The 19,901-nt window shown below is 29.7% G+C and overlaps 1 protein-coding gene and 1 long non-coding RNA gene across 2 annotated transcripts; both read left to right on the top strand.

The window, feature by feature from the left end:
- Positions 1 to 4,711: 4,711 nt before the first annotated feature.
- Positions 4,712 to 9,075, top strand: LOC114184227 (phytosulfokine receptor 2-like). Its single transcript, XM_028071510.2, has one exon. The coding sequence runs from the start codon at positions 5,719 to 5,721 to the stop codon at positions 8,881 to 8,883; it is 3,165 nt and encodes a 1,054-aa protein (XP_027927311.1). The 5' UTR covers positions 4,712 to 5,718; the 3' UTR covers positions 8,884 to 9,075.
- A 5,277-nt stretch (positions 9,076 to 14,352) lies between these two features.
- Positions 14,353 to 16,726, top strand: LOC114185675 (uncharacterized). The gene is made up of 4 exons (XR_003604883.2): positions 14,353 to 14,567; positions 14,723 to 15,025; positions 15,484 to 15,618; positions 16,340 to 16,726. It is a non-coding gene; the product is annotated as an uncharacterized LOC114185675 (long non-coding RNA).
- The last annotated feature ends 3,175 nt before the right edge of the window (positions 16,727 to 19,901 follow it).

The following is a 19,901-nucleotide window of genomic DNA, read 5'->3' as shown; positions in this document are numbered from 1 at the left end:
TTGGAGTTATATCTTTATTTGTTAAATGCGAAAAAAATTAAAGTTGTCAAACTTAGAATTTAAGTAAATATATAATTATTTAAGTAAACAATTTTAGTTAAATTTGAGTTTTTTTTTTAACGAGGATCAATAAGCTTTGATAAACTATATAAAAACGTGAAATATAAATGACTAGAAAAAGTATAGTTTATATTTAGAGAAGACGTGATTCATTATTTCCATTGATGATTAGGTAAGTTTAAGTTATAATTCATTTTGAAGTAGTTATTACTCATTTTTGAGTGACTGTATTAATAATTCATTTTAAATTATGACTTATTTTTTAGTAATTGTTTTTTTTTATAATTTATAATTTGTTTTGAATAGTTGTCCTCCACCTTTTAGTGGTTGTATAATATAGATTATTTTTGAGTTATGACTACTTGTTTAGTAGTATCACTCATTTTTGGAATGGTTGTACCAATAATTCATTTTCGAATAATTGTAACTTATTTTCAAGTGGTTGTATCACATAATTCATTTTCCAAATAGAGTTCTATATTTTTACTAGGGAGTTGTCACTTATTTTCAAGGAATACCATTTTATCATGTCTTTCGTATAAATAAATGCTCCAAATTGAAGATTGAGTTAGAAATACTTAATTTTAGGAATTAAACTAGAGGATTTCAATACAAGTTAAAGATGCTCCAAGCATAAAATCGAGCTAGAGATATTCAAGTTGTGGACTTGAACTACAAATTGCATTCACATAAATATCAAAAGGTTAAATATGTTTTTGGTCCCTTAATTTTTAGTGAATTTTTAAATTAGTCTATTTTGAAACTTTAGACCAATTTAGTTCTTCATCTTTCGAAATATGTAGATTTAGTCATTTTAATCAAATTTTGTTAGGTTTATTTGATGTTTCGTACACATTTCAGAATTATATTTGAGTTGTTTATATTGTTTAACACATTTTTGCTTTAATGTTAGGTCAAATATTATTATGAAAGACATTTGAAATGTCAAATAAACTTAATAAAATTTGATTAAAAGGACTAAATTCACGTATTTCAGAAGATGAATGACTAAATTGTTTCAAAGTTTCGATATGAGTTAATTCCAAAATTCACTTGAAGTTAAGTTTAGTCCAATATCAAATGAAAATTACACATGAACTTTGACCATAGGATCATGTATAATTCCACAAGTGTGTACGGAACATTCTTATGAATATTTGCACCAAAATTTTGTCCCATAGGATTGTGACTATGACAATAATGTGTTTGAAAGACATTCATAAAGAAAATTATAAACGTTCTACCACAAGGTTTTGGTCGTATCTAGATGGGTGTAGAAGAAAAACTTATAGAAAATTACATTGAAGATTTGATTATATAGTTATGCGATTGCGATCAAAAGTATTAAAGGTGTACTTATAGAAAATTATAATCAAACACATGATTGTTGTTACATCAACATGATATGAGAGATCTACATACATAAAAAGTTACATTACATATTTTATTAGAAAACTCAAACTTGTTTTCACAATAGGTAGTTTGTCTATTAATTTTTATCATTGAGTTTTGTGTGATTTCTAATATTTTGTTATTTTTTATTTTATTTTGTTTTTAATAAATTTTCATGTGTTGAAATATATTTAATGATCTTTAAGATGTCGGCATAATAAAAATTTCAAAGTTTATAATGATGTTTAGCATAATTTTATTTGAAAGTCAAACTTCATACTTAATAAATTTGTAATAAATTTGATAAAACTTATAATTATAATCATGCCAAAAAGTATATATAATTATTCTTATAGCAATTAAGGATACATATGTGCGTAATATGTGTATCGCGTTTCTATAAATGAATAATAGAATTTAAAAAAATAGAAACAATTATTTTTTTAAAGATAAATAGTGAAGAGTTATGCGATATATTTTTAATTAAGGAATTATGTAGCTGCTTTGATTGTATTATTATGTAATTTATTAAATAATAAAATTATTATAAATTTATTAAAAATAAAATAATTTAATTTAAAAATAAAAAATAAATTATAAATGTTATTTTATATATAATAATTAATTTTACATTATATATTTTAATGATAATATTATTTTATTTTTTTATTAAATGAATTTGAATTGAATTTGTGATGAATTGACTCTAATATATTTTTATATAAATCTCATACGGCTTATTGTAATAAATAAGTGGATTGAGATAAATTGTTGACTTTTTTTTTATCACACCATCTTGTATTTTATTTTATGAATAAAAATGAAAATACATTATTATTTTATTTAAATAAAGGTATTATTATTTGTTATTTTATTTCATATTATTCATTATATAAAAATAAAGTACTTATAAATAAATTGTTTATGGTTGGTGGTAATGAAACAATTTAGTTATATATAAAACTTACTTATGTACTTATATTTATAATTAGTATGCATATAATTATTTTCTAAATTTACTTGGGAGTATTTTCTTATTATCTCTTTGTCTCGTTTGTTTGTTTTATTAATTTACTATAGCATATTATCAAAATGTAGGTATTTATTGTGTTTGTATTAGGTAATTTGGAAGATTTGTAAAGATAAATATGGGAAAAATACTTATTCTCTCTGAATAAAAAGATTTGATTGGAAAATTAATTCACTTTTTATGTAATTACCATTTTGTTCTTGTGTTTTTTTTATCTTTTCACTTTTTGCTTTTATAGAACAATTTAATTAATTAAATTGAAATTTAAATAATTTTTTACACCATTATATGAAAATAATATTTATTATAAAATTTTAATTGTTAAAATTATAACCAGTTAGTGTTTTACTTGAATCGAAAATTAACCAATTTTTAATTAACTAAAAATTACATTTATGTTTAGTCTAAATTAGTTAATTTACTTTTTTGTTAAAATATTATAAATTTGTAAATTTAGTAGATGCTACTTGAACTCTTATTTGAACACCACATACAAAGTGTTCAATCTTCATGGTGAACAATTTGATATAAATTATTTTCATCGATACACCGATGTTTTTAATAAAATTATTCTTATTTAATTTATATTACATCTTAATTTAAAATGATTTCATAATATGAAATTATTATTTAATTTTATTTAAACTAATTTTTAAAATTTTCTTTTATTTTAAATTCTAAAATTCATATTTTAATTTAATGTATATTTATTAATAATAATTTCTTTCAATTTAAATAATCACTTTGATTTCATTGTTATATAATTTATATATTTATAATTTAAGTTAAATTACTTTAACATCTAACGGTAAAATTAATACTTTTATATTTTTATGAGTTAAATCATTAATTTTAAACTATTATATCTATCATATATAGGGATGTCAATGGGGCGGGTAGGGTACGTGTAGTAGCTCCCCCGTACCCTACCCATTGGATAAATATTCACCCCGTATCCGTACCCATATCCGTTGGGTATCCGTCATATGAGTATTCGTTTATTTTTTTATATCTGCGGGTATCCACGGGTATCCGCAGATATTTACAAAAATATTTAAAAAAACAAATATTTAACCATAACTAATGCTTGGATCAACAAACCACTCTTCTCCAATTGATTCCTGAAAAACAAACAAATAAAAAATCACTAAAAATTTATATTGTAGTTTATTTTTGAATGAAATATTAAAGAAATTACTAACTTCATCAATGTCCACATCTTGCAACTTTGTATAAAGTTTCATGTTGTCCAATTTTAATCTAGAAGAGTCTGAAAATATAAAAAGTTCATTAAAAAAATTTAACAATCACTTAATTAAAATATCTAAGTAAAAGTGTTAATTTCATTACCTTCCATGTTAGTCCATAATCAGTCTTGGAGACACATCAATGCCTCCACAATATATGGAAGTAATTTACTCCGACGTGGGGTAAGAATCCGACCACCATTATTGGATGAAGACTCAAAATATTTTTTACTTATACACACACACACACACACACACACACACACACACACACACACACACATATATATATATATATATATATATATATATATATAAGGACATTTTTGTGAATTAAAGTTTAGCGGGTTCAAGTATCCACGGATACAGATACTATAATACCCGTACCCGCCCCGTTAACATGCGGGTATCAAAAATACCCGTACCCGCGGATAGCGGATATCTATTTTTAATATCCATTTTCTACCCATTACGGATTTTATTCGCGGATATTCATGGATACGAATTTTTTTTACATCCGTAATCATATCTTCCTTCATTCAAATAACCAAACTTTCATCGTTCAAACAACCAAACTTTCATTTTTTTTTTCAAGTCTACTTAAATTCATTTTCTCAAATCCATTTTTAGAAATAAATTTTTTTTTTTTTCATTTTATTTTTTAGATCTTCATTTTTATTCATGAATTGTATATGGTAACTTGAACTGTTATTAAAAATAAAATTAAAAAGTACTGCTATTAAATTCTTACCTGAGATGATTAGTATATTTTATAATGAACTGAATCCATTAATCGTAAAAATTCATGGTAACATCAACATGGACTTGAATGCTTTAATAAATTCATATAGAAGTTTACACGTTGTTTAATAATAAAAATGTTAATTTAATCATAAAAATATGTTAAAGGAAATAGTTTATTTCTTCTAATAAATATTTAGGGGTTCTGAGTAAAGAGAGAGAACTTTCCTTTTCTGTCTTTTACCATACTACATCTCTCCTACATCATGGTTTCTTGATTTGAGATTTCTGCTATCCTTGTCTTCCTCTAGATTCTATCGATCACTGTTTAGGTTTGAAAATCAGAGAGAGCTGACAGCTATTACTCTTGGAAAGAAAAAGAAAACAAAAATCAAAATCTTAGAAGGAAGAAAACAATAAAAAAAGGGTTTGGTTTGGAAGCTGAAGGGGACCCGTTTGATGAAAGTTTGTTGAGAGTAGGTTCTCAGGGCACTGTTTTTGGCTCCCCTTTTCTTTCCTCTGCTCCCTCAGTTCACCTTTGGGCTTAAATTTCAAACCTTTCTGGTTTCTGCTGCACCAAGTAAACACAGATTTCATTGTTGTGTGAAAGGGTTGTCTTTGGGGTGTGTTTTGAGTTCCGAGAGATCCCGTTGGATTTTTTCATGCTAAATGGTAGCTGTTTAGTTGAGTTGAGTTTTGAGGTTATGGGTTTTTGTTTTTTAGCTCAAAGATCTTACATTTCAGGTTGGAATTGAGGGATCTTACACCCTCCACTTGCGTTGTTGATTGTTGTCTCACTTTCATTTTTTTAATGGCCACTGTTGGTTGCTTCGTCCGCAAGCTGTTGCCATATGGTCCCTGTTCTACTTACTTTGGTGTTTGGGGATATGGGATATAAGTATCTTCATTTGGGCATCTTATCTCTTTCTTCGAGGGAGGTGTTTCTGAATCTGCTTTCAGTTTGAGTAGGGGTTCTCCCACTGTCTAGATCTCTTGTTCTTGGGATTTGGTTTTGGTGGGGATTGGTAGTCCAAATCTTTACCTTCAAATTGTGGCTTTCCTTTGCAAGTTGCAAGTTGTTTGTTGCAGTTTGAGGCTGAAAGTCTAGGAGCTCTGACTAAAAGATACTTCATTGTAGTTCTTTTTCTTGAGCACAACGCTGCACTTTCCAGTGATACTAGCTTCTGCTGTGCTCATGGGAGCTTAGTCCTGATTCTGAGCAGAGTATATATCAGTTTGGTTTCAGCAATGGTGCTGCTCAGATGTTTATCAATGACACTTTTACAATGGTGTTTTTTGGCTTGCTTAGTTTGCTTGTCACTAGGGCTTGATAATAATCAAGTCCCCTGTGACCCTCATGATTTATCAGCTCTGAAGAAGTTTGCAGGAAAACTTACAAGTGGCTCTATCATCGCAGCATGGTCCAATGACTCTGTCTGCTGCAACTGGCGTGGAGTTGTTTGTGATAATGTGACTGGAGGTGGTGGAACAGTTACTAGTAGAGTGACCAAGTTGATCCTGCCTGAAATGGGTCTCACTGGTACAATTTCACCCTCTTTAGCACAGCTAGATCAGCTCAGTGTGCTGAATCTTTCATTGAATCACCTTAAAGGTGGATTGCCTGTGGAGTTCTCCCAGTTGAAGCTGTTGAAGTTCCTTGATGTGAGCCATAATATGCTGTCTGGACCCGTTGCTGAAACTCTTTCTGGTCTGCAATCCATTGAAATATTGAATATTTCTAGCAATTCACTTTCTGGAGTTCTCTTCCCTTTTGGGGAGTTCCCTCGCCTTCTTGCTCTCAACGTGAGCAACAATTCATTCACTGGCGGATTCAGTTCACAAATTTGCAGTGCTGCCAAAGAACTTCACACCCTTGATTTGTCAGCAAATAAGTTTATTGGTGGTCTTGAAGGCTTGGACAACTGCACCACATCTCTCCAACGGCTGCATTTGGATTCCAATTCATTTACAGGCCCTCTTCCAGATTCCTTGTATTCAATGTCAGCCTTGGAGGGGCTCTCAGTCTCTGCCAACAATATTTCTGGCCAGTTAAGCAAGCAACTAAGTAAGCTCTCTAACCTAAAGATTCTGGTGCTTTGTGGAAACAGGTTTTCTGGGGAACTTCCAAATGTATTTGGGAATCTTTTGCAGCTAGAAGAATTAGAAGCTCATGGCAATTCATTTTCTGGACCCTTGCCCCCCACCTTGGCTTTATGCTCTAAGCTTAGGGTCCTTAACCTCCGAAATAATTCCTTGTCAGGGCCTATTGATCTTAATTTCACTGGCTTGTCTAATCTTCAAACACTCGACCTTGCTACTAATCATTTCACTGGACATCTTCCAACTTCCCTGTCCTTTTGTGGTGAATTGAAGGTTTTAAGCCTTGCTAGGAATAGCTTAACTGGCTCTATCCCTGAAAACTATGCAAACCTAAGCTCACTTTTGTTTGTATCCTTTTCAAACAACAGCATTGAGAACTTATCTCGGGCAGTATCTGTTTTGCAGCAGTGCAAAAATCTCACCACTCTTATCCTCACTAAGAATTTCCATGGTGAGGAAATTCTAGAAAGTACCATAGTAGGATTTGAGAGCCTTATGATTTTAGCACTTGGAAATTGTGGTCTTAAAGGTCATATTCCTTCTTGGTTATCCAATTGCAGGAAGTTGGCAGTTCTTGACTTGTCTTGGAACCGTTTGAATGGTAGTGTTCCTTCTTGGATTGGTCAGATGGACAGTTTGTTCTATATGGATTTCTCGAATAATTCTCTCTCAGGAGAAATACCAAAAAGTTTGACAGAGTTAAAGGGCCTCATGTGTGCAAACTGTAATAGAGAAAATCTTGCTGCTTTTGCATTCATTCCTCTCTTTGTTAAGAGAAACACAAGTACAAGTGGATTGCAATACAACCAGGCCTCAAGTTTCCCTCCTTCAATTTACTTGAGCAATAACATATTGAGTGGAAATATATGGCCCGAAATTGGTCAATTGAAAGCACTGCATGTCTTGGATTTAAGCAGGAACAACATCACTGGTACCATTCCTAGCACTATTTCGGAGATGGAGAACTTGGAAACCTTAGATTTGTCTTATAATGATCTTACTGGAGAAATTCCTTCATCATTTAATAACCTCACTTTCTTGTCAAAGTTCAGTGTGGCATATAATCGGTTAGAGGGATCAATTCCAACTGGGAATCAATTTTTAGGCTTCCCAAGTTCAAGCTTTGAGGGCAACCAAGGGCTTTGTAGGGAAATTGATTCTCCTTGCAAAATTGTCAACAATACTAAGCCCATCAGTTCTTCCGGTTCTTCCAAAAAGCTTGGTAGAAGCAATGTCCTTGGCATAACTATAAGTATAGGGATAGGGCTTGCACTGCTTCTTGCAATTATTTTGCTAAGAATGTCAAGGAGGGATGATGATAAGCCCATGGACAACTATGATGAGGAACTCAATAGCAGGCCACACAGGTTATCCGAGGCACTTGTTTCCTCAAAGTTGGTTCTTTTCCAGAATTCAGATTGCAAGGATCTTACAGTTGCAGATTTGTTAAAATCCACAAACAATTTCAACCAGGCAAATATCATTGGTTGTGGTGGGTTTGGTCTTGTCTACAAGGCATATCTTCCAAATGGCACAAAAGCAGCTATCAAGAGACTTTCAGGTGACTGTGGTCAGATGGAACGTGAATTCCAAGCTGAAGTAGAGGCCCTCTCAAGAGCTCAACACAAGAACCTTGTTTCTCTGAAAGGATATTGTCGGCATGGCAATGACAGATTGCTAATATACTCGTACTTGGAGAATGGAAGCTTGGACTATTGGCTGCATGAGTGTGTGGATGAAAGTGCAGCTCTAAAATGGGATGCAAGACTGAAGATTGCACAAGGTGCTGCACGTGGATTAGCTTACTTGCATAAGGGTTGTGAACCATTCATAGTGCATCGTGATGTTAAATCTAGCAACATTCTTTTGGATGACAAGTTTGAAGCTCATTTGGCTGATTTTGGTCTCTCACGACTACTTCAACCATATGACACTCATGTGACAACTGACTTGGTAGGAACTTTAGGATATATTCCTCCAGAATATAGTCAGACACTGACAGCAACCTTCAGGGGTGATGTTTATAGTTTTGGTGTTGTTCTTCTCGAGCTTCTTACTGGTAGAAGACCTGTGGAAGTCATCAAGGGGAAAAATTGCAGAAATCTGGTTTTTTGGGTGTTCCAGATGAAATCTGAGAATAAGGAGCAGGAAATTTTTGATCCAGCAATTTGGCATAAGGATCATGAGAAACAGCTACTAGAGGTGCTTGCCATTGCTTGTAAATGTCTAGACCAAGATCCTAGGCAGAGACCAGCTATTGAAGTAGTTGTTTCATGGCTTGATAGTGTAAGATTTGATGGTTCTCAACAGTGATTGTAGTTTCATTGGTGTCCTTGGGTTTTGGTTGATGTATCATTGACTACACAGTTGTAAAGCAAGTTTGTTGTATGAAGGTTGAATGTTATTGATATAGTTACTGCCTTATTTCGTTCTTTAGTTCATTAAAACTGATAGGTGTAATATGTATAAATGATAATTTTGGCAATGAGATGGTCTTGCAATAAACAGTTTGAGTATTTTTCTTTCTTTTTTTTTTCCGTTGATAATTTGTGGACAATTGTTAGTGATTTTAATGTAATGTCTTAGTCTGACTCGTTTACTGTGCCATGCATGTGCATGTGATGCATAGTGATTTCTGACAAAATGATTTCTAATACTTCCAAATGTAGGTGCCTTTTCTCCTCGGGCTGACTTCTTGGCATGGTCTAAATCACTCAGTTTTGGATTTTTTGTCTATTCCTGATTGTTGGTAAGATTCACTTTGTGTGGCTAATACTTGTACCTAAAACCCATGCATGCACCATTTCTTTTTCTTAACAAGAGTTGATTCCAAGTATTTACAATCCTTATTTCAACTGGGAGAAATAACTGCATGAAAACCTTACCTATGCAATATGTAAGTGAGAATAGTGTAGATATTCAAATGAGTTCATGTCATGACACTTTGTTTTCCATGCTGTCATTTACTTTTGGAAAACAAGGACTGAAAAAGATTTGGCAGACTTCAATTTTCAAGTCAAACAGTGTTTTTTATGGGAAGAAAACACTGACTACTTTCTTGTAACAAAATTGGTGATGGAAGTACCCTTGAATCACAAGAGGAGCAACATTTCTCAGTGGTCTAAGGAAGAAAGGAAAAAAAAAAATCTGAAAGGTGGGGCATCATGGCCATAACAAGAAGATAGTGGAATATGCACTAAGGAATTTGAATTGGGTGATGAAACAAACCCCATCATAGCAGTGATGTGAAATTCCACTGCCATGTATTATTATTATACATGGGACTGTCTTTTCCATGTTGAAACCCTTCCCAACACCAAAAAGTTGCTTTCTGTGGGAAATGGAGGAAATTTCTATGGGTGTTTGAAATTCTATATTAGCCATAAGGTTTTGATTAACCTAAAATCCCATGAAACCAACCACGAAGTTGCAATTACACATTTGAATATATGATTAAGCTTTTTGTGTGTAGCAACTTGGTGTATGTGAACTCATCTAATGCACAAATTGGGTGGTTATAAACATATCCAAGCATACTCTCTTCCGCGTATGGTGATCAATAATTGCTTATATTTAATGATGTACTTTAGAAATCAAAAAGTAGAAATGATATAGGTCAAGTCATCATCAATGAAAGCAGAATTGATACGATTGCATTTTAAAATGGAATTTTTCAACAAAATATGAGGCCATGTAAGTAAAAGAAAGATAAGCGCATAAGTTTTTTTATTACATACTTAGATCTTCTAAAAATGTGTCCTTTTTGTTAAATTATTTATCTATGAACCAAAAAGCTGTTTAAACATGTTTTTTTGTTGATGTGTAGACAAGAGAAAAACATATATATTTACAAATTGTAATTAATTGGGAGTTAATGAAGGAAAACAAATATATTTAACTGTACAAAATGTTAGAGGAATTATCAACATTTTCGTCTAAAAGATTAGTTAGTTATGGAATTTTAACCTAAGAAACTTTTTTTTTTTCTTTCTGTTTGATGCCAAAGTTGGGTCAAACCGAAAATAATAGATTAAAACCAGAAAAAAATGTTACTTATACGTGTTTAGTTTATTTGATATTTATACTAGAAAGGAAAGTTAATTAAAAGTTGTGCCTAGTTGGTCATGAGCTAAATTTTGTCAAATTGGGATAATGCATTACTTTGGTTTTGTTTGAGATAGTTGCAAAAGAAATATTTATTTAAGTTGAAAACTTTGTCGTCAAAATACCATAGTTGAAAGAATTTAATTTGAAAAATTATAGTTAATGCACAAGACAAGACTATGTTACTTCAGGGATTGGAAAGCAAAATTAAGAGTTGGAGAATCACGTGTTTAAATGATTAATCAGAAGAAATTTTAATATTATGTAACAGAAATAAATGTATATTTTATTTTCATTAAGATCTACTTTTCTTTCTCATCTATGATATAGCACAAGTAATTTATTTATGTGAGTATAACATTATTTAAAGAAACGAGTTAGTAAAATAATAGAATAAATAATAGAATTTTCTATTTAAGCAGAATAAAAAGTCATGTGATGGTTAAATAATTTATATATATTTTTAATTTATATTATGATTTTTAATTAAACCGACTAAACTTGTCATAAATATAGAAAGATAGCAAATTATAGAGGTGGATCATTCAAGATAACATTAAGTTAATTGCTAATAAAGATTACACTATTGAGAATTAATTGTTAGCAGATATTGAAGATTATTAAGTGGAAATTAGTTAGAAACTTGATGATTATGGTTAGTGATGTCATAATTGATATCTAAATTTAGCTTATAAAGGGACATACTTATACTTGTAATGTACTGAAAAATATGTAAAATTTGAGAAAAAAAGTAAGTTTACTTTGTAAGAGCTTTATGGAGCTTGAGTTATAAGAACCAAAATTTCAATCTTATCAAGACAATATCTTATTATCAACCTCATGACTTCTAAGTGACATAAGAGTGAAGTATTTAAGGATTTTCACCCTCTTGATCAATGAAAACCTTGTTTGAGACAAAGCCAATGGAAGACTAGAGGATCAAGACAGAGATCTTTAAACAATAATGTGTTGATATGGTTTATAGGATGCTTTTTAAGATTTTAACTTGTTGTAAGTCCTTCTAGATTTGATCATTGGATTAGAAAGCTACTAAATGTATTGTGGAGTCCTTCTAGATTTGTTCATTGGATTAGAAAGCATGGGAATGTATTTTGGAGTCATTTGTGATTTTAGTTATCTTTGAATAGATTAAATGTGTTTATATATACACAAATACTCTTAGATTTATTAGAAATGTAAGATTTTTTTTAATCGATTAAAACAATGATTCAATAAATTAAAATTACTTGAAATCAAAATTAAATAATTTTCTCTTTTTTAATCTATTAGAACAAGTTTTCGATAAATGTTCTTACAAGATTGAATATATTTTGCAAAGATCTCCATGATATACTCTTCAAGTGTCCTCCAACTTCTAATCTACAAGTTAAGATATTTAGATTCCAGATCTTGTCCAAATCTAAAGGGAAAGACACTCTAATGCTTAAGTTTGCAATGTGTGTTAGATGGTAATAAGTGTAGTAACAAATGAACGTCATAAATTTACTTTGTGTAATGCTATTTGTACTGTATTTATAAGCTTTTATTTGGATGAACCTAGTTCACGTAGATAATCACCTTGATTAATCTGCCTAATGCTTTGTTAATGTGTTTTAGTTGTTGTCTTAATTTAATCACAATTATCTCTATTGTTAAGTCCTAGCTGATATAATATCATGTTGTTCGAGTATATGCAGACTAAGATGATCTTAGGTTGGGTGTCCGGGATGATCTCGAGTATGTATAATGCAACGATTAAAATTAATCTTTCTTAAAACACTTCAACTACTAAAGGAGAAATTGAATTGAGATTAAACATACTTTTCAAAGTTATTTTGCTTTATTGTTGTGATTAAAATTTTTAGTTCTAGAAAAATGTTGCGTGTGATCACCTTCAACTAGATTTTGTGTTATGCAAAATCATTTTTTAGGTGATTTTATTCTCAAGTTATTTGTTTTCATCTCTAGTTGGCTTAGATAAGGTTTCCAGGTTGATCTTGTTATACTGTTTCACAAAAGATCTTAGTTCTTAAATGTTTTTATTTTCTTTCGGTGTGTTTGTTAAAAATTAAAAGACTAATGGAGTAGTTTGACATATACCTTGCATATTGGAAAATATTCAAATTGAATTTTAGTTTTGTACAAAAGTTGATTTGCATTACTTTTAATCAATCAAGGCTTTAAAGATTTGACATCCTATTTCAAAAATTGTTGAAAGCCGAATTCAACAATCTTTTAAACTCAGTTCATTGGTTTCTTGAGAGTGACACCATATTTTTCTTCAAATTGAATATTATAACTTCTCGGATTCTTTCTCTTATCGTGCTCTAGTCATTATTATAGAATGTTGGATTTTTTTCTCTTTTCCTCTATCTTTATTCATGAATTCATTAAAAGAATATGATTTAAAAGGAGCTAATATAGGTTTTGGTTTATCTTTATAAAATTTATTATGTATTTTTTAATTGAGTTGAATTTTTAATCTTATAAAAAAATATATATTTGTAATTTATCGAAGAAGATACATAAAAAGTCAAATTTTTATTTTTTTAAAATAACTTGTCACGATTAACTTCATTAACTTCATTTATTATCGATTTAATCTATTGATCTATACCTATTATTCCTACCGCACCCAAGAGAACACCTAATATAAAGAATTTTTCTTTTTGGTGTCCACATTTATTTTCTAATTTTATCTTTTAAATAATTTTTTTAAAATTAAAATAAGTATTTTATCAATCTTATTTTTAAAGTGACAGTTTATTTAAATTTAATATATATTTTTTTCATTTGATCAATTTTTTAAACTTAACTATTTCTTTAATTAAAAACTTACTTAAAAAAATAAATCAAAATTACTCACAATAAAGATATAAAAAATATTTATATTTAATTTTATGATTACAATAACAATAATAAAACTTTTATTCATTTTATTATCATAAAAAAATGAACACACTAATCACCCTGGAAGCAATCTTGTTTTTGTTTTTGTATTAGACATGATGTACTATTATATATTACCTTATTAAGTAAATAGTTGATTAAATACAATAAATAATAACATAATTTATTTTTAGGTTAAAATATTTTTTTTTCAATTTTCGTCAAATTTTGTCAAATCAGTCATAATTTTGTTTTTATCTTTCAATAAATTTTAATTTTTATCAATTTTGTTCAATTTGGTCCACTACACCATTTAGTAGCTACAGTAACATTTACTCAGCTACATTTATTAAAAATGTTACTATAGATATAATATAGTAACATTTTCTTAAAATTGTTACTACAAAGAATATTAATATTAATATTGTAACGTTTTTAAAAAATATCACTATAGATAATTATACATTTTCTATTTTTAGTAACATTTTTATTTTCATAACTATTAAAAATGTTACTATACGTTAATTTTCTAAATTATAATAATGTTTTCTAAATAAAAATTATTATAAGTTATATTTTAAATAAAAGTTATTATAAATTATTAATTTATATTAATAATTATATAATAATATTTTTAAATAAACACTACAAAGAATTAAATTTTACTAGCCAATTCTGTGTTAGATTTTTTTTTTCGTTTTATCATTCTGTGTAACCGTAAAAAATAATTTAATTGTATAATTGATTTTAATCTACGAAAAAATTAATTTAGGTTACCATTTGCTCCCCCTTTCGTTTTATCTCTCATGCTTTGAAGGTATTCTACACCAGAAGCTAGGATAAAATCTTCTTGATCTAGGGTTCGACACAGAACTTCGTGTGAATATGGGCGTCAGTGTTCTCACTGGTTCCGGCATTGTTGCCTAGCGTCACGCTCCGTTGATTGCTGCGAGAAAGGTGTTCGTGATCGTTGCATTGTTTAACAACCCAAACCTCTGAATCAGGTAAAGATTCCGGTGCATCTCGACGATTTAAGCAATTTCTAGCTGCATACGAGGTTTGTAGAGGCAAATAAATGATTTGTATAGGTGATTTTATTCCTGATCAAAATACGAAGTAGAGGACTTTAAATGTATAAGCTAATTTCTGTTTTGTACAGGATCTGGGTGTTCTTCTCTTGGAGTGGGTGCATTCTCTGAAAATGGACCTTTTAGACCAAATGGGAAAGTTCGATTCCTTGATTGAATGTGCGTTTTCTCTGTGGCGAAAGGTTTTCATTTGTTTTGGTTATTAGGTTTATTTGGGAGAAGGGTATTATGCAGAGAGAACTTCGAAGCAAACTGTTGAGATTTTGCAGTGAAGAGGGAAGTCCTTGGATGCGGAGGTTGATTCCCTTGATGCTAATATCAAGGACCTTGAAGCAGAGGCTTCGTTTTTCAATGCCACAGCTTCTCAAGTAGCGGTGAGGGTTCACTTCTTTGTTTCATTCTTCACTTTGATGATAATATGAATTTGATTTGTGTTTAGGCAATTTTGACAGTGACTTCTGTATTCTGTTTTAGAAATAGGTTGTGGTTTGATTGTTATAACCATTTAGACCATGTTAGAATAAGTTTATGTGAAATTTTTTACCATTCTTCTTAAACTCTGTATTTATGTTTTTGATTTTATGATAAACAAATTGCAGAGCCACTTACAGTTCTTTTTCCATTTCACACACTTATGTCCAAGCTATTAGCTTTCAGATACTACTTATGCTTATTCAAATAACTTTTATATTTGAAATCAGTCATGTATATTCTAATATAGTGTTGAGTACTAATCTCCCATGCTTTGTTTCGTTGTTTCTTTCACTTTCTGAGTACTAATCAAAATATGTTTGGATTAAATCAATTTTTTGTGTTTGTTTTACTTTTGTAGGAAGAAACCTATATGTACACTGTTTCTGAACTATCAGAGAGGGAAAAACATGTAGAATCCATTTATCCTAGTGAAAAGATTCCTATTGGTTCTAAAGAAAAACCACCTCAATCAACTATGACATAAAAAACTGAGGTATGATGCTCTTGTGACCCTGGTGAAAAGATTCCTGTTGGTTTCTCACGTCACATGCTAGTCTATTCACAATGCAGTTGTTTAACACGTTGGTTCACTTTCTAGTCTAAATATTTTAGAGCTTTGAACTTGACATCCTTTTAGAGATTTTCTTATGTGTGCTTATTACTGTGTATTGTGTTTAGTACTTGACATTATTGAGCATCTATGTAGTTGCCATGTATTGTGTTTACTTAGTACTGGTGTTAGTTTTTGGTTTGGGAGGGCTTTATGAAGATATGCTCTAGTAGAATTTTTTAGGTTTGAATTGTGAATTTTTGGAGTTCTATTAGGAATCAGTTTTTGAGTTAGTTTTTAGTCATTTTTAGTCCATTAAAACTTGTTTAGATAATTTTTTTTTTGTTATTTACTTTCTGTTTTAATACAGTCCTTAGTATTAGCCTACTTTTAGAGTCCTTTTTAGGTCTTGATTAGTGAAATTTTTAGTTTCTTGTAGAATTCTGGTTATGAGTTGATTTTTAGCTATCTTTAGTTATTTTAAACTTGCATGAGTAGACTTTACCTTTGTTAATTTTAAAATTTAAATAAGTTATATAAAGTAGTTCAAAATCACTTAATGAGTCCACACACTCTTTATAAGTGTGCCTTTGTGTTGGTTTATGTAGTTGAAATTGAAATTGGTATTGTTCGTGAGCATTGTTTCTTTTTTATTATTCAACAGGTCCTTGATGTGTTCTTTCGTGTGTCAAAGGTGGAAGGCCTTTGTCTAAGCAAGGCTTCACTTGTTGCGTTGCCATAGGAGATTAAGGACTTGTTTGTTCTTTCCAGGGTTATCCTCCCCTCTCTTTTAGATGTTTTTGGTTAAATTAAGGACTTGTTTGTTCTTTCCAGGGTTATCCTCCCTCTCCTTTAGATGTTTTTGGTTAATCTTTTGGTTTCTGAACTCTGATAATTTAGCTTTGGTTGCTTAAATAAATGTAATATGTATCGGCTAATATGATAGTCCTTCAGCATATTTTAAAATTTTGGATTTTTTCCTTGTAATATGTATCGGCTAATATGATGGCGTTGGGACTGTGGTTTTTGTCCTGCCCAATCACGTGTGAAATTTTCTGTTATTTTTAGTAACATTTTTAACATGTAGCCTTTTTATTAAGAAAAAGTTACTAAAACTTTCTAGTAACATTTTTATAATGTCACTTTTCTATAAAAAAATGTTACTATAAACTTTTAGTAACATTTTAAAAATGTTACATTTTTATTAGAAGAATGTTACTTAAAATCTTTAGTAACATTTATGTAAATGTCTCTATTAATAAGTATAAATGTTACAAAAAATCAATAGTAACATGGGAAATACGTAACATGTGATAAAATGTTACTAAATTCTATTAATAACATTTTTCATGATTTAGTAACATTTTTTTAGTGTTACTGTACATTATATATCTAGTAGTGGTCCTTTTTTACTAGAGCTGTCAAAATGGGTCACCCGACCCAACCCGGCTCGGCCCATGACAGGTTGGCTACTTAGTGGGTCAACCCAACTCGGCTCACTTATTAGCGAGCCAATAAAATTAGAACCTGACCCGACCCACCACGGGTTGGCAGGTTAAACGGGTTGGCTCACTGACTCACTTAATTAAAAAAAAAAACACACAACTTTTTTTCTTCAATCTCAAGAAAACTAAATTATAATTCCGATTAAAATCTAAATAAACTTCAATACAATCCAAATAAAATCCCATATTAGGTTAAAGTCCAGATACAAACCAAAATCACAAAAATATAAATTACTATCTAACATCAAATCATTCTTATCACTTATCAAACTATAGTATTAAAGTCTTGAATGGATAAATCCACAATATTTTCATCTCTTGAAACATCTTTTTTATCCCCATCTACAATAAAACAAGAAAAAAATAATGTAACTAATAATATTAAAAGATTAAATATTAAATAATTAAATTAATTTTACAGTATTAACAATAATGTTACCTGTTAATTCAAAACCATACATATATATATATATATATATATAATATATTATATATATTATATATATATAAATATAAAAATTATAATGATGTGAATTTTAATATATTATATAAAAATATTTAATAAAAATATGAATTTTAATATAAAAATTAAATTTGGTTTCAATTTGGAGAGGAATAAAATTGGTTCATGTTAAAAAAAAATGAGACTAAATTGAACAAAAATAATAAATATAGCAACCAAATTGAATATAAAACATTGACTCATTTAAAAAAAATAAAAAAATAAAAAAACCAAGAAGTAACACGTGGCAGTCACTCTCTATGACCGTCAATGATTTAAACGGTGTTAGCAAAGAAAGACCAAATTGATGAAAATTAGAACCTATTTAACAAAAAACAAAATTAGGACTGATTTGACAAAACTTGACAAAAATTAGAACAAAAAAAAGTATTTTAACCTTATTTTTAGTATAACAAAAAAATTACATTCTTATTATAAATAATTTAATTTCGTTAAATTTGTCATTAATAGTTAAGGTAATTGAACTTGTAATTAGTCTTTAATAATTATCATGTATATTTATTAAAGTGAAATTTAGTGTGTTAATATACAATTATTAAAGCAAATGTTTAAGGTTTAAATTTTTGCTTTGATAAATATACAATGTGACACTTATCAAAGTGTTCAATTACTTTGATCATTAACAAAGTATAAACAAAATTAAGATTTTGTATTAAGAATGCGATTTTTTTATTCTAAATAACAAGGAAATATGTTAATACTTATTGCTTTATATATATATATATATATATATGGGTTAAATATGTTTTTAGTGTTTAAATTTGTACGCAAAATTGGAATTTGAAACTTTGATACACTTTGATATTTAAACTTTAAAAGTGAATGAATATATTCCTTTTAGTCCAATTGTATCGAATTTTTATGAGATGTCAAACACATTTTAAGTTAATGTTTGAGATGTTTATATCATTTGACATATTCCAACTTAAATGTCTTTTTATAAGATACCATTTAACATGCATCCAAAAATTAATCTTGTTGAATTAAAAGGACTATTCATTTTTAAAGTTTACGAACTAAAATATATCAAAGTTTAAGATGGACAAATTTTAATTTTACAATCAAATTTAGGAACTAAAAACATATTTAACCTTTATCTATTGATCGGTATTATTCCTTATATTTATGTTTATAAGGAAAGTTTAATTCAAATTCGTAATCCAAGTTTAAGAATACAAGATTGCAAATATTAAATTCATACACATGATCAATATTATAAAAGTTGAGAGAGAACATAAAGGATTAAGATTATATTTTCTCTCTCTCATTATAGGATTATGTAATCCTAAATCTGAAAATTCTTTCCAAAACTGAAACAATGATTATAGTATCCCACAGATGGCACATATAGACAAGGCTGTTTATATGTTTGGACTTTTGTACTTCGTATTTAGCTTTTGACAAACCCAAAACAAAACAAAGTCAAACATTAGGGTGATTCTATAACCTTTTTTTTTTTCTCTCTTCGTATCTTCTCTTTTTTCCTGTATTAGATTGCAAAATTATCATTTTTATATTTCGAAAATTAATTTTCAAAATATATAAAATGATAGGAGTAAAAAGTGAAAAGGAAAATGTGGATGGAACCACCCCAAATCTCAAATACTAATAACATAGCGAGCTCTTAACATTTTCTGGGTCTTCTAAAAACCCTACCCATTTATTATTTATGGGAGCTTCTCCCTGCACCCCCAAACCTTCTCCTGTATTTCTAATAATTACTCTTTTGACCATCTGTTTTCTTGACCCCCCAAACCAACTCCACCGTCTCCTTCTCCTCCCGCTTCTCCTTCTCCATCCTCTCCTCTCCCTCCTGCCCCTCCGGCGAAGGCCTCGCCTTTTTCATCGCCTCCTTCACCCACTTCTCCGTCCTCTCCATGGGCCTCCCCCAACCCTCCCCCAGCTCAACCTCCTTCGCCGTCGAGTTTGACACTACCTTTGACCCCTCCCTCAACAACATCAACGACAACCACGATTTTTTTTTCTAGAAACAGATTTCGAAATCTGTTTCATACTTTTCTGAAACGGATTCCGATATCCGTTTCACAATTTTTTTTTTTTGAAATGGATTTCGAAATCCGTTTCACAAATTTTAATTTTTTTTCTAGAAACAGATTTCAGAATCCGTTTCATATTTTTCTGAAACAGATTCCAAAATCCATTTCAGAAAAGTATGAAACGGATTCCAAAATCCGTTT

This window comes from Vigna unguiculata, chromosome 5, assembly GCF_037176805.1.
Source record: "Vigna unguiculata cultivar grain cowpea cultivar isolate G323 ecotype 2 chromosome 5, ASM3717680v1, whole genome shotgun sequence".
NCBI lineage: Eukaryota > Viridiplantae > Streptophyta > Magnoliopsida > Fabales > Fabaceae > Vigna > Vigna unguiculata.
Note: the sequence above shows the minus strand (reverse complement) of the source record. Positions and strands in the feature narration are given on the sequence as shown.